Raw genomic sequence first — 22,253 nt, 5'->3', positions numbered from 1 at the left:
CAGGTTGCAAATTAACTAATTAGGAAAATGTTTAATGCACTGTTACAGCCATTCATATCTCTAGGTGCAATCTGCTGATTCCAATGAATTAGAAAACAAAGGTTCTCAGCTTACACTTGAAATAGAGAAGTTAGGTCTTTAGGCACAATCTGCTGGTCCTGATGAATTAGAAAATAAAGGTTTTCAGTTTACACTTGAAATAAGGAAATTAGGTGTCTAGGGTCACGTTTTCAAAGGACTGACAAATTCATGTTTACCATGATCAATTGTGGATCTTTCGTATGCCCTATCTCAGAATGTATGCCTGACGTATCGTATTTTGGTGCCTGGAATGGGAGAAGCTCTAAAGGTCAGTGCTTCAAATAATAGTGATTGGATACTTAGATTCTATTGTGAAAATTGTCTAAATGGATCAGTTTATTCCTGAATTTAGTCAAATAACAGAACCTGCTCGTCTTTTACTTAATGCCACATTTATATTTCATTCTGCAGACACAAACATAAACTTGTCAGTAAGATCTGTCTTTTCTTAGAAAGGCACTTTGGGTAAACATATTTACTATTTTGTTTTGTAGGTGTTGTGTTTTCATCAGGCGATGAAGTCACTTATACACTTCCTATATATGAAGGTTATGCTCTTCATCATGCAGTTCAAAGAGTGGATTTAGCTGGGCAGGACCTCACTAACTATCTCAGAAAGGTTAGTAAATGTTTGTTGTCAGACGTGTATTATGAGTTACTAGAGACAAAAATCAGCATTGAATCTAAACATGACGAAAAACATTAACAAGACAGTTTCTCCACTGGGAGGAGGGGAGCTTGTGGCTAAGAAAGCATGACTTTTAGATGCTGTGCCTAGAAGTGTTTTAATCATGGTATTAATGGTATACATGTATCCTTTGTGTTAGTAGGTATTGCTGTTGTCTGAAGTTCTCTTTTTATGTTTTTGAAACCTTGCCGAAGTTCTGTGGTGGTATCTGCGATAAAGGTCAGCCAGGGGCACTTAAGTGCCTTATAGCAATTCATTTCAATGCATTCCTACAAATTAGGGGAATAAATGATATGGAGATAAAGCCATTTACCCACGATCACACAGCTTGTTTCGTTGGGGCCGTCAGGATTAGAGCTGTAGTCACCTAAGGTAATCTTCGGTACTTTAACCACCAGAATTCCAGCAGATGCATGTTCTATAAAATATATCATCCTTCTACCCACATCTCCTTAGAAAATTGACTCCCGATATACTTCCTACACTCTTTCCTATGTTATTTTGTAAGTATATTTTAAAAGGCGTTTTCAGATACCCCACACTAAAGGAAACAGAGTTTCAGGAGTAAACACATGACCTCTCTGCTAAAGCTTTTGATGAAAACTAAAGGGCAAAAAGAAGTAATTCCTGCATTGACAGTGTAAGAAACTGGCCTGCCCGACAATGTTCTGATTACCCAGTGTAACCTGCTATCTTCACTGGCCTAGCATTAACAGAGTTTGACCCATTGTGTTAAACAAACAACTAGGCTTGTTCTTCAAAGTCCCTCCCTTGCTGTGTTGGCATAAAGGGCTAACTCCATCCCCATTTTGGTCATATTAGTGCTGGCTTTTTTTTAATGAACATTTGAGAGCTGTAAAGTGCTTCTCTGGATGGACCAGAAGTGGTGTTAATCCCCTAAGAATTTTGGTCCTCCACACCTACACCTAGTCAACAAATAAATACATTCAGTTTTAGGTAAAGCAAATTAGGCTGCACAAAAGCTACAGGGAATATTTTAGTGTCAAATCATGAAGGTTTTCTAAATGTTAATTACAGAAGGCAAAGTCAAGTTAGTAGCAATTTATAATCAGAATGCTTATGCATCAATTAATAGGCAATGAAACTAAATCAAACATTATGGAAGGAGCCTCAAAGGCAAAAACAAAGGAAAAGAGAGTCGAGTCCTCTCCCTCTGAAAGAACACCCTAAAAATATTCTGCTGTTTTTTAATCTGATCTGCTCTAAAGAAACACAACACTAACATTTTACCCAGCTACACCGAGTTCTCAAAAGAATGTCTAATTAGGTTAAAACAGAATTATACAATTAAACTCAATGTGTTCTCATGGTTTCTCACAATATAAGATTCTATCTGCATCCTTCAAAGTTACACAAACTGTAACATCAAAAAATACATGGACTAGTCTGCACACTGCAAGTGTCTCTTGAATATGCCTTTCATTAATTCACAAAGAAAGGGAAATATTTATTCACATGGGAAAGAAGAAAAAAAAATTGTATTCAACAATTATTAGAACTCCAGCTTGACTCGAAATAAAATGTTCTTGTGCCACAAAGCAAATAATATAAGATTCTATCTGCATCCTTCAAAGTTACACAAATTGTAACAGCAAAAAATACCTCATGAGAAATATCTGTCATGTTAGTTATAAACGTGTTAATCTGGATACTTACCTCTGGCGCATAAGTACAGGATTGCTGAGCAAGAAGCGTGCAACAGACTCCTTCCTTCCCTAACAAGATACCTAAAGCATGGCTGTTCTCTAATATCATAGTTTACATTGCTATAGCTTCTGTATTTACTGCAATGAATGCGCTAACTGTGATAGTAGCCAAAAAATCTTCCAAAACATGCAGTTTTCTGATCTACAAATCATTTAGAACTACACTTACAGAAGGCACCATAGCTCTAAATATGTCCCATAATGTGTGAAGTAGTACCCTTAATTTTGCCAGAAACCTTTACAATTTTCCCATCTATGTCTTTTACATGGTATACCTTTAAAAAAACGAAAGCTAAATAGTGTTAAGGCTATGTCTTCTCAGATATGGTAAGTATATATATCTTTATTTCTGAAGATCATAAGTACATCATCCAGATCTCCTTTCCAGCAGCTACTGACACCCCCAAGAATCCACACCACCCTTCCATTCTATCCCACCATTCCACATCCCATGGCTTATATCTAAATACAACATATCTCCTTTCCTAAAAAGAAAATCAAAAATAACCAACAAAAAAATAAACATAAATAGCAACACCTACAAATATAGCTAAAGGTACAGTATCTGGCCTACATTAAATTGTTACAAATAATGTATTCACTTAGAATAAATTACATTGCCTCACATGGAATTATATTGATCCATGCCATGACAGCATCCATCATTTCTGTGGGATGACATTTCGTCAATTTCCTTACATTCCAAAAGTCTCCACCTTCCCATACCACGGTATTTCCCTTAACTTTAAATACTCTGCATAGGATTGACCACAAAGTATCACCTTTCCCACCCATGCTTAATTTCTTCTATCAAACCCAACCACCCTCTTCAACTGAACACATTTTGGAATTAATTCCCCTTTCATGTCTTAATTGATAACTTCACTGGTATCTCACCACCCTGTCTTTCATTTGATTTAGATCATCACCAATCTCTGTTACCAAACGGCCATCCAGGATACACTTTGGAATGGGGGTTTCTTCCTTTTAATAAATAAACAGGTTTAACACCTGTAGCTGAATGGGGTGTGGTTCTATAATCCCACAACATCTTTTGAATTTTCATTCCTCCAATGCAGATCACTAAACACAATCAAGTGCACACTTTCCGCTAACACTCGATTGAATCTCTCAACCCAGCCGTATTCCCTTGGATGACATGAAGCTGTGTGTTGATGCTTAACTCCATTACTTCTTAAAAATTCCTCCATTTGAACAGACACAAGTTGCAGACCATTATCAGTTATTATTTCCTTTGGCCACCCTTCACGCATAAACACTTCAACCAGAAATTCCATTACAGTATCAGTATCGCAATGCGCAAATTTGACCTCTGGCCACATGGAAAAGTAATTAATCAATACTAAAGCATACTTTCCCGAACATCCCTTCACTGAAAATGGGCCACAAATATCCAAACGTAATTTCTGTGATGGTCCCTTTGGAAATTCTATGTACGTAATTGGTGTTTCCTGGGATTTGAGAGACTTATCACTCCATTTACAAGGTAAGCAATCTCTCAGGTGTCCCTCAGTCATTCAGTCCATGCCCGGCAACCAGAAATGTTCCCTAGTTTATAACAACTCAACCAATCACTTCCTCAGTGTCTCAGGAACAACCAATTTGTGACCTCAATACAATTTGTCATTATTACGCATTGACTCACTCCAAATACCTTTGTATCCATCCAACAACTAAGCCCTAGATTTTTCCCTTGGCCAACCTTCAAACAAACATTTCTTGATTTTTCAACATCTCTTCATCCAATCCAGTCTCTGACATCCAGTCATTCTTCGCAATGGCTTCTTTACAACATTCAGATACTAATTCTACAAATATGTCATTTCTTTCATCCACTTCAAGTTGAACATTATACTCATCAGTCTCCAAGGGCAAACGCGACAAACAGTCAGCATTAACATTCATGTGTCCCGGGATCTATTTAACAACAAAGGAAAATTCTTGCAAGTAATAAAGTCACTTAGCTAATCTTGGTGTAGCTCTACCAGCACCTTGTAGCAGAAAACAGTTCCACCAAAGGTTTATGACCAGTCCTTAATTCAAAGGAGCTACCCCACATGTAATTCTTGAAATGTTCAAATGCCCACCACCATGCTAAGGCTTCCTTTTCAATGGCAATGTATGTTTTTCAGCACCCTTGACAGTACGAGAAGCAAAAGCTAATACTCTTTTTTTCCCCATTTTCCTCCTGTATTAAAACTGCTCCTAAGCCATACAAGCTGGCATCAGTCACCAAAATTGATCTATCATTCATATTAAAAGGTTTCAAATTCACATCAATAACTATATAACCTTTGATTTGTCTAAAAGCATCTTCACATTCTTGTGTTCATTCAAACTTCACATTTTTCTTTAGCAAGTCAGGAACACTCTGGGCTTCTTTTTATAGACTACCTCGTCCTCCTGCAGGATCAGATACACTCCTTCACTCTCTCAGAAAGCACAAATGTACTTAGGCTCTAGGCAGACCCTCAGATCCTCCAGCGGGAATTGCCCAATTGATGTGATACCCTCTCTCCTCTGGGAGACTGGCTGTCATCCAGACACCAGCCCTGATCGTGCAGCACTCCTGTAAGTACTCTTAGGAACACTCTCTTCATTTGTCATAAAGAACATGGAACTGCAGCAAAGTCGGGTGTCTGGGATCCTAGTTTTATACACATTTTCCAGGCAGAATGTCCCCACTGCCAAAGGTTTAAGAACCAGTTTGGGTCAGTTCTCTTTCAAATGTAATTTTCTGTTTTTTTCCTCAGACACAGTCCTTGTGCAAAGTAATGGCTCTTACAGCAGGTAGAAATTATGTTGGTATACAGGAGTATTCAAAACAAGGGCACGGTGAAGTGTGAGATATTTGCCCCTGCCACCATCAGCTTGCATGAAGCTGTAATCAGGAACGTACAGAAGGACAGACATTGCCTTTGTAAAAACGTCCTTACCTTGAAAAACTGAAACTACAGTCCAGCCCCACAGCCCTACAATCTACCAAATGGAAGTACTTATGACGAACTAATCAGCATTCTTTTACTAACAAGGTTCTAATTACATTTCAAAGGGGAGCCCTGTTTCCTTTTTTCTCACTCCAAAATCTAGGCTCTCCACCCTCCAGCCACAGGAATGTAGTTGATACACTTCCACTGTGTGGTGAAGCTGTATCAACCCTCCATCCCATGTCATGTTAAACCAGGAGACATCTAAAATGTATCCTAGTAGTCCCAGTAGTTAGACCTTTACCACACAGAGAGTCCTTCTACCATTCATGTGCTACACACTCATGCTTCAGTCACAGAATGTCAGCATTCGGATCTGGGGTTCTCATAGGAGCAGAACTTTATATGAAAGGGGTCCTTCTCCCTAATACAGAGAAATAATGATGACCCACATAAACTCAGTACATCTACCACTGCTTTATGTGATTCAGTCAGGAAATTTTTAAAGTTTTGAGTGGCAAATACAGGCAAACAATGGGCATACTGGGTAGAAATATATGGGAAAGAAAATGGTTCCCTTAATCGTTTTTAATAACTAAATCATAAATAAACAGAAAAGGTCATGGGAGCCAGTCCTATTTAGCAGCGCTTTGTGGCCTTTGCACTCTGACTCCACACACTGGACTATGATCAGTTTACCTTAGGATATGCCCTGGTCTAGATTCAGACCGTCTATTTGACCAAATAATGTGGTGTCTCCTCGTTTTCCACGTTGCTTGTCTGTAATAACTGGTAGGTTTAGAAACTGAGAAATCCTCAGTGTGAGATTCTGGATTATTAATTTGGAAGAAGGGTCCAGCCAAACTATTAATCTAGCTCCTTGCAAGGTCCAAAAACTAATCAGTGGGCCACTGAAATGTATGCTAAGTATTTAAATAAAACCAAACGATATTAAAATCAAGAAACAAATCAGTTTAGTATAAAGATTAAAGCAAAATTAAGATCAAAAGTAGATTAGGGTAGATATGAATTTTTACTTTTTTTCAGTTAAAAAATGTCCATAAGAACTATGGTGTAATGAAAGTTCCTAACCAAAGGGGCACACCGGCCACATCTCAAAAACGCAAAAAAACACCTGCCAGTAAACTGTCCTGCCTCACAGTCACCGGAAGGTCAGGGGCAAAGTCAATTTCATTCCAGGCTGATACACTGAATTGCTTCCTGGTATTCTTTTAGGGAGACTTAAGTCACATATCGAATGGAGAGGCGGACCTCTCTATCTCCTGCTGCAGCCACGTTCCCAAATACTTCATATTTTTGTCCTGCCCATTCCTAAATCTTTGAGGTAGCTAAGGAAGCCTTTTAGATAAGCTGGTCTCAGTCAGTAGTGGGAGACAAGTTTAAGCACTCCCATCAACAGTGATGTAATATCAGGGAACATTTGAAGATGCCTCACTCTCAAACTGCCTTAGTTACCACCTGGTTGAAGCTTGGTTTTAAAACCAGCGAGGGTGGTTTTCAAGTTAGTCCCCTCATTTCCCTAGGACAATCTCTTCGTGGGAATTCAAAGCACTGTTCATGGGCACAATGAGTCTGCCATTTTGGATGGGCCCAGAGTAGGGGCTTCTGGGAGTCACTTGCAGAAAGGTAAGAGTCAGAGTAAAATTATAACAGGGTGGGCTGTATGAATTCTGTTATGACTGGATAAGGAGGTATCACCAGTCACAAGTTTCTGCACATCATAGAAATGGATTCCCATCACATGTGACATGTTCATCAGAATACAACTAGACCAGGAAAAAGTAGAAGATGTCTGCCTGTTTTTTCCCAGTCTGCCTCTTGCAGAACTGAGGTGTCTTTACGAAGCAGCAAAAGGTGCTGTCATACATCGAGAGGGATGGAGCCCGACTTGGATCTTCAGGTATAACTTTCCTTGGGGTGCCTGGAGTCCTTTATAGGCAATTTGTGATGCCAGACCTAACTACATGGATGTTGGTTTTCAGGTATCAGGGCCTCTAGTTCCCTAAGGATTGGAAGATTCATGTTTTGCCTCTCAGAAGAGTACCTTGAAGTTATGCACAATTTGAAAATTACCTTTGAACTATTTTTGAACATTTGTTTGATCTTTAGAGACTGAAGTTATATGTTTAGCCAGAGTTCCTGTAACAGAACAGGACCGAATCGGAAGGGATATTTTTTATGTGTACAAATGTTAATGCACAATTGCATGAGCCATTAATATTCCAGTATGCATTCCAGTTCAGGGAATCGGAGGAAGTTATTGAGGTTCTTATGTCTTCAGTTCGTTGCAGTTAAATAGAAACTATATTTGTCTTACACAAAAGACAGCATGATGACACAGCTTGAGGTAGTCATTTTAACACAGTTGTATGTAAATTTATTTATATAAAAATACGTATTTCTCATAATATTAACTTTTAGGGATTCCCTGTATCCTGTTAAGTCATGGAAGCGGGTTATACAGAGATGTGGTATATATTTTCACAATTACACTGGAGTATTCTGATGACAAGTTACTTAAGGTGTGCTTTTGTCTTGATTTTAAAGGTAGAACGCATGCACTGGGTCTAGTCAGCAATCTCCCAACACAAAGAATCCTACAACACCCGTGTCTAGTTTCAAAGCAGCAAAATGTCTGGGAACCACACAGAAGAATGGACTTCCTGCATCCAGTTTTAAGCATTATATGAAAATTGGATATCTACATCTGATCCCCTCTGACCTGTATCAATTATATCTGTTTCTATATTATTTTGCCTCAATCCACCTGTGCAAAACATTGTGAAACACCTACCATTGGGAGAAGTGGCTACTTCATGATAATAATGTAACCTGCATAGTAGTTTGACATGACTCCCTACAGCCAACCAGACTCTGCATCCTTGAGGCAGGACTGGGAGGGGCAGAGTGGGGCAACCACATTCTCATTTCAGCTTTTGTCTTTATTGATTATAGCTACTGGAGAAGAAAGGTGCCTTACAAGCAAGTGCCAAACGAGAAATTGTCCAGCAAATGAAGGAGAAATGCTGTTATGTAGCCATAAATGCAGACGTCGAACCATTTTCTGATGTGCCTTACACTTTGCCAGATGGACAAACCATCATTCTAGGTGATGAGCGCTTCAGGTAACTACTGAACATTCTTTTTCCCAATAAAATGCTTTGCCATCTGAACCTGGTTTGGTGGTGTCTAACACCACTTTACTAATTTTCTTTTCAAATATAAATGAGTTGCTGTAGGTACAAGGTTTTTGATATTGCAAATTCTGCATCACTGTGTAGTGTAAGTCAATGATAGGAAAAGAAGCAGGCTGCTGATGACACCCATGACAGGGGTCGCTTATCTGAATCACATGAACCACAGAAACGAGCAGTGTATCTGTTGGGCGGCGCAAATGGAACAGCTCTACTGTCTCAGTCGGTGTTCTGTGTATGAACTCGTTAGGTTAATAACCCATATCAGAAACAAAGGAACTGTGAGCCGGTATGCAAAAAACCTAGTCAGCCTTGTCAGAGGCATGCCTCTGAGCTCTGGCTTCAGCCCTAAGTGCACAGGTATGGTGGGACTCTAGCTGGGATATGTTCAGTCCTAGTAAGGGCCTGTCGGTATTTTGGACTATTTGATAAGCATGATGAGGATCAGGTGACGGGGACTGTATTGATTAAGTTCTGGCCTTGGACAGAACCCAGATTAAGTGTGAAAAAACAAGTAATGTGAAAGCACACTTTGTAAAAGCTGGCTTCTGCAGGGTGGTGAGATAGTAACAGAATTACAAAAAATGTTTATGCTATTCAAGAGGTAGGTGCAGATGAAAAAAAATTCAGTGCACAGCTAAAAAATAATCTTGTGTCCCACCTCATTCGACTAGGGAGTTGTGAGGGTTTATAAGAATGTATCATTTTAGAAAATTGAAGGCTAACGTGCAAATGGGCTAGAGCCAGAGCTGGCCATGGATAAGCCTATTCAGCCATTTTCTAATGACAAAGGGCTTCTTACTAGATTACCATTGCTTTGAAGGATGGTTACTCCCCGCAGATTTTTGGTTAAAAACAGGTGGATATCCGAGCCAAGAAGAATCTGTCTGTATTTGGGAATATTGCCCCATGCTTGAATAGGTATACATAGAGAAGGCAAATCCTGAAGGTACGAGGAAAATGTGGGGCATTAGCCATTCAAGTATTCAGGTGGTGGGTGGGCTGCAGGTCCTTCTAGTGCAACAGTATTTATGAAAAGTCAGTCCCTTTCTACTGGCTCCTTGTAGAAGTCTGGAGGCCACTGGGTTGCTATTTTTTATTGCAGTGCACACAGAGCAATTTGCTTTCTGAGAAATGTCTTTTTATTTATTTTGAAAGTCTGACAAATATAACTTCCTCAATCTTTTGAGTTTTTGTTTTGTAGAACAGCTGAAGTTTTCTTCAAGCCACAACTAACTGGGAAACATACTTATGGTGTTCACGAGAGCCTGGTTCGCTCCCTTCTTCGTTCTGATGTAGACTTAAGGAAGACCTTTGCAGAAAATATTGTTCTCTCAGGTAGTATGCACATATTTTTCGTTTCTAATCCCTTTCTAAAACAGCAGAATTAAAAAGTGAAAAACAGTATTAAGAGTGAGTTACCTTCATAAGCAGAGACAATATTGTAAGTTGGTGCAAGCGGATAAACAGCAATGATTTAGGAATAACGAAGGGCACAATTTCTACACACGTTTTGTAATATATTTTAATATGTTTAGCTGTGTAACTTTTACAGGCAGGGATCAACCTTATGAAAGTCTTGCTCCCACTCCAATAGGACAGCCCAACCCAAATATCTAATGCACTCTAAAAACAAGCATCTTCAAACCTGTTTCAGTCCTGTTATTTTTCTCACTAAAGTGCAGCCTGAGTCCTATGGCACAGCCAGTCCGGGACCTATGTCTACACATATCCCTTCCACTTAGGCAAAGTCACCCAGGCAACACAATGAATGATGGATGGATTGCCACTGGTAATTGTCTACTTTAGTCATAGCCATAGTAACACTTTTTGAATCTTCTCTTGCGCAAGGGAAACTACATAACAAATTATAAAAAACTTTCACCCAGGGACCAAGTCCCTTGCTGTGGGTATCCTGGAGTGGCTGTAGGCTGTTCAGAGAAGCTCAGCGTTTCCAGGTTCACAGTTACCAGGTCGGAAAATACTAGGCCCAGTAGTCCTGGGACTGGAGATTCCAGAGATTTGTGTTGTGCTGCGGGGGCTACAGACAGCTGCTGCACATGCCTCTGCCCATCCCACTTCTGCACAACGAAGGGAGTAGCAAGTGCTTTCCTCACCTGCTCTGCCCTCCCATCTTCCTCCACACCATACTAACCACTAATGCATAGTCAGACCTAGGACTCCCAGGTATGCATGTTGTATCCCAAGATATAGGTGTGACACAATCGATGGAAATCAGAGTTATTCCAGTATTGGAACTTTCATAGATTCACGTTTGAATCATTCCCGTCGTCAAGACGGGAGTCCCCGGTGTATTATAATTGCAATGTAATGATAACTAAAGTGTATACAGGCCTAACGCCTGCCATATTAGTAGTCTATCCTTGTCTATTTGGGAAAAAAGACCCAAAGCAGATTTCAGCCAATCAGACTGCCCTTCCCTCTAGAACACTCCTGTGAGAAGCTCCAGTGTCTCAGATTTTCCCCAAGCATGAGTGCTGAAGTAATGAGGTATATAACCTGTAACAGTGAGCTTCTCAGGGGAGGAGGGAGGGTTGCATGTGAATCTATGAAAGATTCCAATACTGGAGAACTGCTGTTACAGGTAAGTAACTAATTTTCTTACTCCAGTATTGGAACTTTCATAGATTTGCATGCTTGAATCAGAGTAGCAAGCAGTAGTGAAGCACATTGTATGATGAACACATTATTATCCCTTGATAGATGCAATCTATGAACTGAAAAGAAAGCTTTAAATGATTAATTGCTATGGTAACAAAACAATTATTACACAGTACTAAACGACAACCAATGTATTGTAAAAGAAAGAAACCTTATTTATCATACAATGTGATGAGCATTGTACTGGGTAGGAGAATAAAAAGGAGAATAACTCAGCTCACCGTTACTGGAACAGATGCCGCAGCACCGCCTGTCTTGAAAGTGTACATGTACTTTCAGCTGGCCGCTCTGCAAATGTCCTGTATGGGTACACCAGCGAAGAGCGCAGTGGATGCTGCGACAGCTCTAGTGGAATATGTATGCAATGTTCTGCGCAGGGGCTTTCCTGCAGCTTTGTGACTTTAGCACTGAATGATACAAATAATTGATTTGTTTTCCTAAAACTTTTTGTCCTGTCCAGATAAAATTTGAGACATCTTTTGATATCCAGGGAATGAAGGGACTATCCTTTTCCAAGGATATACTACTAATGTGGCAGACCTTAGGCCTGTGTACACATTAGTTATCATTACATTGCTATTATAATACACCGGGGACTCCCATCTCGATGACAGGGAATGATTCAAGCATGTGAATCTATGAAAGATTCCAATACTGGAGAACTACAGTTACAGGTAAGTAACACATTTTCTTTTTGGCCTCCTATTATTCACACACCTAAATGCATGGGAATCATAATGAAGACCTAATTATTGCAATATATCCCACAAAGGTATTTGTGCTGTGGCACTCTCACTTGCTGCCATTTCATGGATTTACACTCTCTATCGTCAGAAGCAAGATATTGCATTTTCAAAGACAAACAATTCAGATAATGTATTGACTTAATGCTGGAAGAAGGACACTCAGAGGGCCTATTGGTTATTTAAGTGGAGCTTGCTTTAGGGGTTGAAATCAACCTCCACATCAGGTCCTTCCCTCCACCACTGTATGAAATGACATCATCATTTTTGTCATTCCCACCCCCATCTTTCCCTGTCTGATTTTTAAAAAGTGTACTTTGCGCTGACTATGAGAAAATCAGTTTAGAATTGGTTTGCCTCTCAGCCCTTCAGTGGATGTTGCGCTGGCATCCCACCCGGCAGCAATCTCTGGCCTAGTCCCAAGGGGGACAAAGCAAAAACAACAAGTGATGGACGGAATGCTGAACATTGTCAAACACTCACCCCCAGTCATAGATCTGGGTTTAATCCATCGTTCTTTTGCTCACCATGCCACCCCTGTTTGGACCCAGCCATGTGCAAATCAGTCTTGACCCTGTTCCTCATGGGAACAGTCCAGACTGAACTGCCAAGCCAGGTCCTCACTGGACCGGAAACAAGCATCCTGGGACCGGTTTCGGGGTTTCACCCCTCATCAGCCAGGCTAGCTTGAATCCAGTGGCATGGGAAGCACGGGACCCACGTCTGGGCATACCCTTCCCACTTAGGGCGACAAAGCAAAAACAACAAGTGATGGACGGAATGCTGAACATTGTCAAACACTCACCCCCAGTCATAGATCTGGGTTTAATCCATCGTTCTTTTGCTCACCATGCCACCCCTGTTTGGACCCAGCCATGTGCAAATCAGTCTTGACCCTGTTCCTCATGGGAACAGTCCAGACTGAACTGCCAAGCCAGGTCCTCACTGGACCGGAAACAAGCATCCTGGGACCGGTTTCGGGGTTTCACCCCTCATCAGCCAGGCTAGCTTGAATCCAGTGGCATGGGAAGCACGGGACCCACGTCTGGGCATACCCTTCCCACTTAGGGCGACAAAGCAAAAACAACAAGTGATGGACGGAATGCTGAACATTGTCAAACACTCACCCCCAGTCATAGATCTGGGTTTAATCCATCGTTCTTTTGCTCACCATGCCACCCCTGTTTGGACCCAGCCATGTGCAAATCAGTCTTGACCCTGTTCCTCATGGGAACAGTCCAGACTGAACTGCCAAGCCAGGTCCTCACTGGACCGGAAACAAGCATCCTGGGACCGGTTTCGGGGTTTCACCCCTCATCAGCCAGGCTAGCTTGAATCCAGTGGCATGGGAAGCACGGGACCCACGTCTGGGCATACCCTTCCCACTTAGGGCGACAAAGCAAAAACAACAAGTGATGGACGGAATGCTGAACATTGTCAAACACTCACCCCCAGTCATAGATCTGGGTTTAATCCATCGTTCTTTTGCTCACCATGCCACCCCTGTTTGGACCCAGCCATGTGCAAATCAGTCTTGACCCTGTTCCTCATGGGAACAGTCCAGACTGAACTGCCAAGCCAGGTCCTCACTGGACCGGAAACAAGCATCCTGGGACCGGTTTCGGGGTTTCACCCCTCATCAGCCAGGCTAGCTTGAATCCAGTGGCATGGGAAGCACGGGACCCACGTCTGGGCATACCCTTCCCACTTAGGGCGACAAAGCAAAAACAACAAGTGATGGACGGAATGCTGAACATTGTCAAACACTCACCCCCAGTCATAGATCTGGGTTTAATCCATCGTTCTTTTGCTCACCATGCCACCCCTGTTTGGACCCAGCCATGTGCAAATCAGTCTTGACCCTGTTCCTCATGGGAACAGTCCAGACTGAACTGCCAAGCCAGGTCCTCACTGGACCGGAAACAAGCATCCTGGGACCGGTTTCGGGGTTTCACCCCTCATCAGCCAGGCTAGCTTGAATCCAGTGGCATGGGAAGCACGGGACCCACGTCTGGGCATACCCTTCCCACTTAGGGCGACAAAGCAAAAACAACAAGTGATGGACGGAATGCTGAACATTGTCAAACACTCACCCCCAGTCATAGATCTGGGTTTAATCCATCGTTCTTTTGCTCACCATGCCACCCCTGTTTGGACCCAGCCATGTGCAAATCAGTCTTGACCCTGTTCCTCATGGGAACAGTCCAGACTGAACTGCCAAGCCAGGTCCTCACTGGACCGGAAACAAGCATCCTGGGACCGGTTTCGGGGTTTCACCCCTCATCAGCCAGGCTAGCTTGAATCCAGTGGCATGGGAAGCACGGGACCCACGTCTGGGCATACCCTTCCCACTTACGGCGACAAAGCAAAAACAACAAGTGATGGACGGAATGCTGAACATTGTCAAACACTCACCCCCAGTCATAGATCTGGGTTTAATCCATCGTTCTTTTGCTCACCATGCCACCCCTGTTTGGACCCAGCCATGTGCAAATCAGTCTTGACCCTGTTCCTCATGGGAACAGTCCAGACTGAACTGCCAAGCCAGGTCCTCACTGGACCGGAAACAAGCATCCTGGGACCGGTTTCGGGGTTTCACCCCTCATCAGCCAGGCTAGCTTGAATCCAGTGGCATGGGAAGCACGGGACCCACGTCTGGGCATACCCTTCCCACTTAGGGCGACAAAGCAAAAACAACAAGTGATGGACGGAATGCTGAACATTGTCAAACACTCACCCCCAGTCATAGATCTGGGTTTAATCCATCGTTCTTTTGCTCACCATGCCACCCCTGTTTGGACCCAGCCATGTGCAAATCAGTCTTGACCCTGTTCCTCATGGGAACAGTCCAGACTGAACTGCCAAGCCAGGTCCTCACTGGACCGGAAACAAGCATCCTGGGACCGGTTTCGGGGTTTCACCCCTCATCAGCCAGGCTAGCTTGAATCCAGTGGCATGGGAAGCACGGGACCCACGTCTGGGCATACCCTTCCCACTTAGGGCGACAAAGCAAAAACAACAAGTGAAGGACGGAATGCTGAACATTGTCAAACACTCACCCCCAGTCATAGATCTGGGTTTAATCCATCGTTCTTTTGCTCACCATGCCACCCCTGTTTGGACCCAGCCATGTGCAAATCAGTCTTGACCCTGTTCCTCATGGGAACAGTCCAGACTGAACTGCCAAGCCAGGTCCTCACTGGACCGGAAACAAGCATCCTGGGACCGGTTACGCTATCCCACAGCGTTTGTATTTTGCTTTGCTTTTGCCGCCCTAAGTGCGCCGGGTATGCCCAGACGTGGGTCCCGGGCTCACTGTGCCACTGGATTCAAGCTAGCCTGGCTGAAGAGGGGTGAAACCCCGAAACCGGTCCCAGGATGCTTGTTTCCGGTCCAGGGAGAACCTGGCCTGGCAGTTCGGGCTGGACTGTTCCCATGTGGAACAGGGTCAAGACTGATTTGCATATGGCTGGGTTCAAACTGGGGTGGCATGGTGAGCAAAATAATGGATGGATTAAACCCAGATCTGTGACTGGGGGTGAATGTTTGATTGGTTCCGCATTCCGTCCATCCAGTTACGCTATCCCACAGCGTTTGTATTTTGCTTTGCTTTTGCCGCCCTAAGTGCGCCGGGTATGCCCAGACGTGGGTCCCGGGCTCACTGTGCCACTGGATTCAAGCTAGCCTGGCTGAAGAGGGGTGAAACCCCGAAACCGGTCCCAGGATGCTTGTTTCCGGTCCAGGGAGAACCTGGCCTGGCAGTTCGGGCTGGACTGTTCCCATGTGGAACAGGGTCAAGACTGATTTGCATATGGCTGGGTTCAAACTGGGGTGGCATGGTGAGCAAAATAATGGATGGATTAAACCCAGATCTGTGACTGGGGGTGAATGTTTGATTGGTTCCGCATTCCGTCCATCCAGTTACGCTATCCCACAGCGTTTGTATTTTGCTTTGCTTTTGCCGCCCTAAGTGCGCCGGGTATGCCCAGACGTGGGTCCCGGGCTCACTGTGCCACTGGATTCAAGCTAGCCTGGCTGAAGAGGGGTGAAACCCCGAAACCGGTCCCAGGATGCTTGTTTCCGGTCCAGGGAGAACCTGGCCTGGCAGTTCGGGCTGGACTGTTCCCATGTGGAACAGGGTCAAGACTGATTTGCATATGGCTGGGTTCAAACTGGGGTGGCATGGTGAGCAAAATAATGGATGGATTAAACCCAGATCTGTGACTGGGGGTGAATGTTTGATTGGTTCCGCATTCCGTCCATCCAGTTACGCTATCCCACAGCGTTTGTATTTTGCTTTGCTTTTGCCGCCCTAAGTGCGCCGGGTATGCCCAGACGTGGGTCCCGGGCTCACTGTGCCACTGGATTCAAGCTAGCCTGGCTGAAGAGGGGTGAAACCCCGAAACCGGTCCCAGGATGCTTGTTTCCGGTCCAGGGAGAACCTGGCCTGGCAGTTCGGGCTGGACTGTTCCCATGTGGAACAGGGTCAAGACTGATTTGCATATGGCTGGGTTCAAACTGGGGTGGCATGGTGAGCAAAATAATGGATGGATTAAACCCAGATCTGTGACTGGGGGTGAATGTTTGATTGGTTCCGCATTCCGTCCATCCAGTTACGCTATCCCACAGCGTTTGTATTTTGCTTTGCTTTTGCCGCCCTAAGTGCGCCGGGTATGCCCAGACGTGGGTCCCGGGCTCACTGTGCCACTGGATTCAAGCTAGCCTGGCTGAAGAGGGGTGAAACCCCGAAACCGGTCCCAGGATGCTTGTTTCCGGTCCAGGGAGAACCTGGCCTGGCAGTTCGGGCTGGACTGTTCCCATGTGGAACAGGGTCAATACTGATTTGCATATGGCTGGGTTCAAACTGGGGTGGCATGGTGAGCAAAATAATGGATGGATTAAACCCAGGTCTGTGACTGGGGGTGAATGTTTGATTGGTTCCGCATTCCGTCCATCCAGTTACGCTATCCCACAGCGTTTGTATTTTGCTTTGCTTTTGCCGCCCTAAGTGCGCCGGGTATGCCCAGACGTGGGTCCCGGGCTCACTGTGCCACTGGATTCAAGCTAGCCTGGCTGAAGAGGGGTGAAACCCCGAAACCGGTCCCAGGATGCTTGTTTCCGGTCCAGGGAGAACCTGGCCTGGCAGTTCGGGCTGGACTGTTCCCATGTGGAACAGGGTCAAGACTGATTTGCATATGGCTGGGTTCAAACTGGGGTGGCATGGTGAGCAAAATAATGGATGGATTAAACCCAGATCTGTGACTGGGGGTGAATGTTTGATTGGTTCCGCATTTCGTCCATCCAGTTACGCTATCCCACAGCGTTTGTATTTTGCTTTGCTAGTCCCAAGGGGGCAAGATGCATGGCTTCTGGGCAACGAGGGAGAGGCCGGTGGGCCGGTGGGCAGCCGCGTCTCCGTTCCTGTAAACTTACATCACGGCAGCCAGCCCACCAATACCATCTCCAGCAAGTCCATTCCACTCCTTGGGGGGTTTTGGTTGGGGGAACGCAGTCACCATCTCCATAGTCTCCCTAGTTCTTCTTCTTACCAGAATTTTCTAGCGAGGAGTTCTGAGTTACATAAATCCTGACTACCCTCTGGCCTAGAGGGAGCCCGATTACCTGCCTCGAAGTCAGAGGCCATTCTGAGAGAACCATATGCCTCTTCTAGTGAAGAATTGAATGAGGTTGGCCCTCTATGTAGTGTGCAAAGCTAGGCGCATTGTGCAGAGTCCAGGCAACCACACGTTGTTTTACAGGGGTACAAACTAGACCAACTAATGCTCTAATTTTTATCGTAGCTTGGTCGAGCAGTTAGGCCAGTCTTGGAGAAGTGCAAAGCATTTGTTGTACTCACAGCATCAATCTTGCAACTCATGCACTCACAGGAATACCTCAAGGCCAATTTGTAAAATGACTTCAGATTTTTATGAGAATGTTAGTACCTAGATCATCAGAATTGAAAGTACTTTTCGAGATATTAATTTTTAAAGTTTAATAAAAATAGTCTTTTTGTGCGTAATTATGGACCATAGGAATCAATGGAGGATAACCTTTAAAAATGCATATAAAATCATACTGTAGGTTTACCAGGTTCTTCTTTTGCAGGTTGGTCAAGGCCATTGATGGGCACACTGTGCCAGATGGAGAAGTTCGGGCAGCTCCTGGTTTTGGCGGGAGCAGCGGGAAAAGTCTGTTGAGCTTGTGCACGGCCACTGCGGGGGATCACTTGGAAAAGCACTGCACAGGTAAGTTTAAAGGGGAATCCTTGGGGTCCCCTTAGATTGCAGAGGTTGCAAGGGATGGGGGACCCTTAAAGCACAGCTGGTTATTTGGTGCAGGGCACAGAGAAGCCTGGTTCAGAGTGAATCAGTGATCCAAAGGCTGTGCTCAAGGATGCCCTCAGAAGCAGTAGGTAAGTCGGTTCAAGGGTTGATTGCAGGACAACCGGGGCTCTCTGTTGGGAGATCCGGGTTGTTTATTTTCTGTAACTCTTATTTAACATTTTTCAAAAGATATATAGCAATGCAAGTACAGCTAATCTGATCCATGTTCAAGTAGATAATCATTGTTCTAGAACACACTATAAAATGAGACAATGAAAGCATGGCAAAAAGTCTATGGCATAAACATGACAGTGCAGAACAGGAAATCCAATAGTATCATAAAGAAATGGTGAAGTAGTCACACAGAGGTGAATTGGTTTGATAAATTATGGCAGTGTCAAAGGTTCATCATGTTTTAGCAGAGGACTGCGAGGTCAGGGGAGTAGTGGCTAGTGTGCGCAAGTAGTCCATCAGTGGTTGCCAAATATCCTGAAGTCTGGATGTTTAAGGCTGAAGCGATGCATAAAGTTCACTGGTATTATCACAATATGTGAGACTGTAAGCCATTTAGTAACGGATGGTGTGTCCTTGGTGCCCGAAAGGAGAGCTATCTCATGCTTGGCCAGCAAAAGGAAGGTAGTGGTGAGGCGCCTAATATTTTTAGGCAGATCTCTAGCATAGCCCAAAAGGGCCAAGAGTGGATCTGGGTGTAAGGGCAACCCCACGATACTAGACAAACAGTCAAGCATATCACACCAAAAGCACCTGATATTTGGGCAAGTCTATGTCATGTGGGAAGTCAGCAAGGGGTGCATGGCACTTTAGGCTAGCAGGGGAACGAGTATGGTCAATCCGGGCAATGTCACTCAGTGTAACGTAAATTCTCCTCAAGAATTTGTAATGTGTATGACAATGATTAAAAGAGACAAAATGACTCTGTGCGCAACACGCATCCCAAATTTCCAGGGATGAGGGTTGTCCTAGATCTGTTTCCCAGGATTCTCTGAGCTTATTGTCGGAGACAGGAAGGATGTCAATACAAACACGGTACAGTTTAGAAACCAATCGTGCTCTGGAATCCGCTGCAATGACCAGAGTGAGAGGAGCGAAGTCAACCGGAGCTAGCAGATAAATAGTATACTGTGCACCTAACGCACACTGCAATCAACAGAGTACGAAGTGTTGCAAGTGAGTGCCATTGGCGAAGCGTGTGTCGACTCTGTGTGAAAAAATATGGTAATTGGGGAATACATCACCCATTGTGTGGAGACTGAATAATTTGAAGGTGTATTGAACATGCGTTTCTTGCGTGATAGGCAAAATAGGGTTTTTTAACAGTGTCAGTGCTGGGGAGTACAATCTGTCGCTCTGAAACAGGCGAACCAGTCTGTGCCTGGCTCAGCTCGGGTGGAGAGAGTATGAATATCTTTACGGTAGAGCGGCACACCCTGAGGTGACAGATAGCATAAGGTGACCGGGGAGGCCAGATCAAGTTCCGGGAATAGCGTAAGGAATATGTGCATCAGGGTGGAACCAGTGGTATGAATAATGGTATGAATAATGGCATTGTGCCATGAGATAATACATTTGAAAGTGGGGGACACCAAAGCCATCCCGCACATACTGGAGAGTAAGGATTTCCCAGCAAATGAGCAGCTGTCTATCCAAACACACATGCCTAATGAGCAAACAGCGGAGTGGGGCAAAAAAAGAGTTTGTGAGGGGTATGGGGATGTTCAGAAAAAGATATAGAAATTGTGGGAGAACCACCATTTTAATGAGGGATATATGGCCTGCCATAGACAGTGGAAGCTTCACCCATCTATCCACCTGTGTGGTCAGCCTCTCAATGGCAGGCCTATAATTTAACCGTATGACCTGGTTCTTGTCCCTGTGAATGTGAACGCCAAGGAATTTTGTGGATCCATCACACCATCTGAGGGGAAATTCGACCACAGGCGGAAGGGTACTTTAGGTAAGCGGGAAAAGTTCTAACTTACTGCAGTTGATGTTTAGACCGGAAAATGTGCCAAAACGGACTACCTCATCTAATATGGATTTTAGATTAATGTCTGTGGTGAATGAATAGTAATATATCATCTGCATAGAGCGACACCAATAGTGGCCCGCTAGTAAACTGTATATATCCTTCCTGCTGGTGACGCACAAGGGGCTCCATTGCCATTATGAAAAGCAAATGGGAGAGGGGCATCCCTGCCGCGTTATGGGGAATATAAATTGTATAGTGGTTGCAGGCTGCGCGTACAACAACGAGATCAATGCAGTGTATCTGCGCTGAAATCCTAATTTGCGGAGAACAGCGTGTAGGAAAGGCCACTCCAGAGTCAAATGCCTTTCCAGCATCCAGTAGGGCAACAGGTGCTGGTATCTCTGGTGACATTCTATTGAGCACTGCAAAACTGCAAAAGTAGTACAGAGATTAAAGGACGTAGAACAATGTGGGATAAAGCCAGATTGAGCAGAATAAATAATCTGGTCCAATAAAAGAGAGAGAGGGGTAGCAATCATTTTGGCCAACATTTTATTGTCAAGATTAAGCATAGACAGGGGTTTAATATGACTTACAATAGAGAGGATCTTTGCCGGGTTTCAGCAGAATGATAATGACCACCTCGCACATTGTTGTGGGGGGTACCCCAGCAACAAGTGCCTCCACATACACCGAGACCAGGCTTGGGCTCAGTATGTTTTTATAATGTTTATAGAATGTACCCGTAACCCCATCAAGTCCTGTGGCACGTGCCCCCTCCAGGGAATCTATTGCCTGCATGACCTCTTCCGTGGAAAAGGGCTCACTGTGGAATTGCTGCTGAGCAGAGGTGAGCCATACCATAGCTAGCTCATCTAAATATTTATGTAAGGCCGGGCATGGCTTTGTTGGGTGACCAGTGTATATCCATGAGTAATATGTATAGAATTCAGACTGGACCTCTGCCGTACCAATGGCCCCACTGCCGTCTGATCTTTTAAGTTTGAGTATGTGTACTGCTAAATACGATGGATGGATGAGTCTAGTCGGAGTCTTCCCGGGTCTGTCACCCTTCCCATATTTGTGTGCCAAAATGCATTTACCCATGTCATTTTCTTCCCTTCCAAGTTGCCCCGATCTCTCGATCAAGATCTGTGAGCTGCACCTCTACCCATGCGAGACTCCGGCGAATATCACACAATACAGCAGAGTGTTTAGATATGGAGATGCCCCTGATGTATGCTTTGAACGCATCCCAGAACACCACCCAAGTGTCCATCGATCCCTCATTTAATCATAAGAACTCTGTTATTGCTTCGCTCAAGTCAGTGCAAAACGGTGTATCCTGGAGTGCCATGTCCGGGAACCGCCAGAACCTTCCGATACCCCCAGACACTGGAATAGCAAGTGTTGTCAGCACTGGGAAGTGATCTGACAGTGTGCGGGGGAGGTGCTTGGTAGAGGAGACCCATTGGGCGACAATATTAGTTGGGAGCCAATTGTCGATGTTCGACCATGTGCCATGGGACACTGAGTGGAATGTATAGGCTAGTGAATCAGTACCATATAATCTCCATGGGTTATGTAGAGCATATGTTTCACAGATGGCTTTTAGAGCACAGAGGGACTGAGATTTGGATGCCGAAGTGTGCAAGGTCCATCGCCATATTAAGATCGCCAATAAGTAGAATGTGATTGACCGCAAAGTGATCAATGTGGGATTGGAGATCATGAAAATAATCAGGTGCGTCATCATTTGGAGCATAAAATCTACTAACAAAATCTTAAGAGTATCAAGTAGCCCGCCACCAAAACATACCTAACATCCCTGTCAGAGTAGGATGATAGGAGGT

At 44.2% G+C, this 22,253-nt stretch overlaps 1 protein-coding gene across 1 annotated transcript in view; it reads left to right on the top strand.

Annotated features, from left to right (window-relative positions):
* Positions 1-22,253, top strand: part of LOC138297384 (actin-5-like) — a 220,467-nt gene that overhangs the window by 165,229 nt on the left and 32,985 nt on the right. The window contains exons 7-9 of the mRNA XM_069236764.1: positions 576-700; positions 8,421-8,590; positions 9,864-9,997. Of these exons, the coding sequence (XP_069092865.1) occupies positions 576-700; positions 8,421-8,590; positions 9,864-9,997 (429 nt within the window). The remainder of the gene's footprint in view (positions 1-575; positions 701-8,420; positions 8,591-9,863; positions 9,998-22,253) is intronic.

The sequence above is a fragment of the Pleurodeles waltl genome, chromosome 5 (genome assembly GCF_031143425.1).
Source record: "Pleurodeles waltl isolate 20211129_DDA chromosome 5, aPleWal1.hap1.20221129, whole genome shotgun sequence".
NCBI lineage: Eukaryota > Metazoa > Chordata > Amphibia > Caudata > Salamandridae > Pleurodeles > Pleurodeles waltl.
Note: the sequence above shows the minus strand (reverse complement) of the source record. Positions and strands in the feature narration are given on the sequence as shown.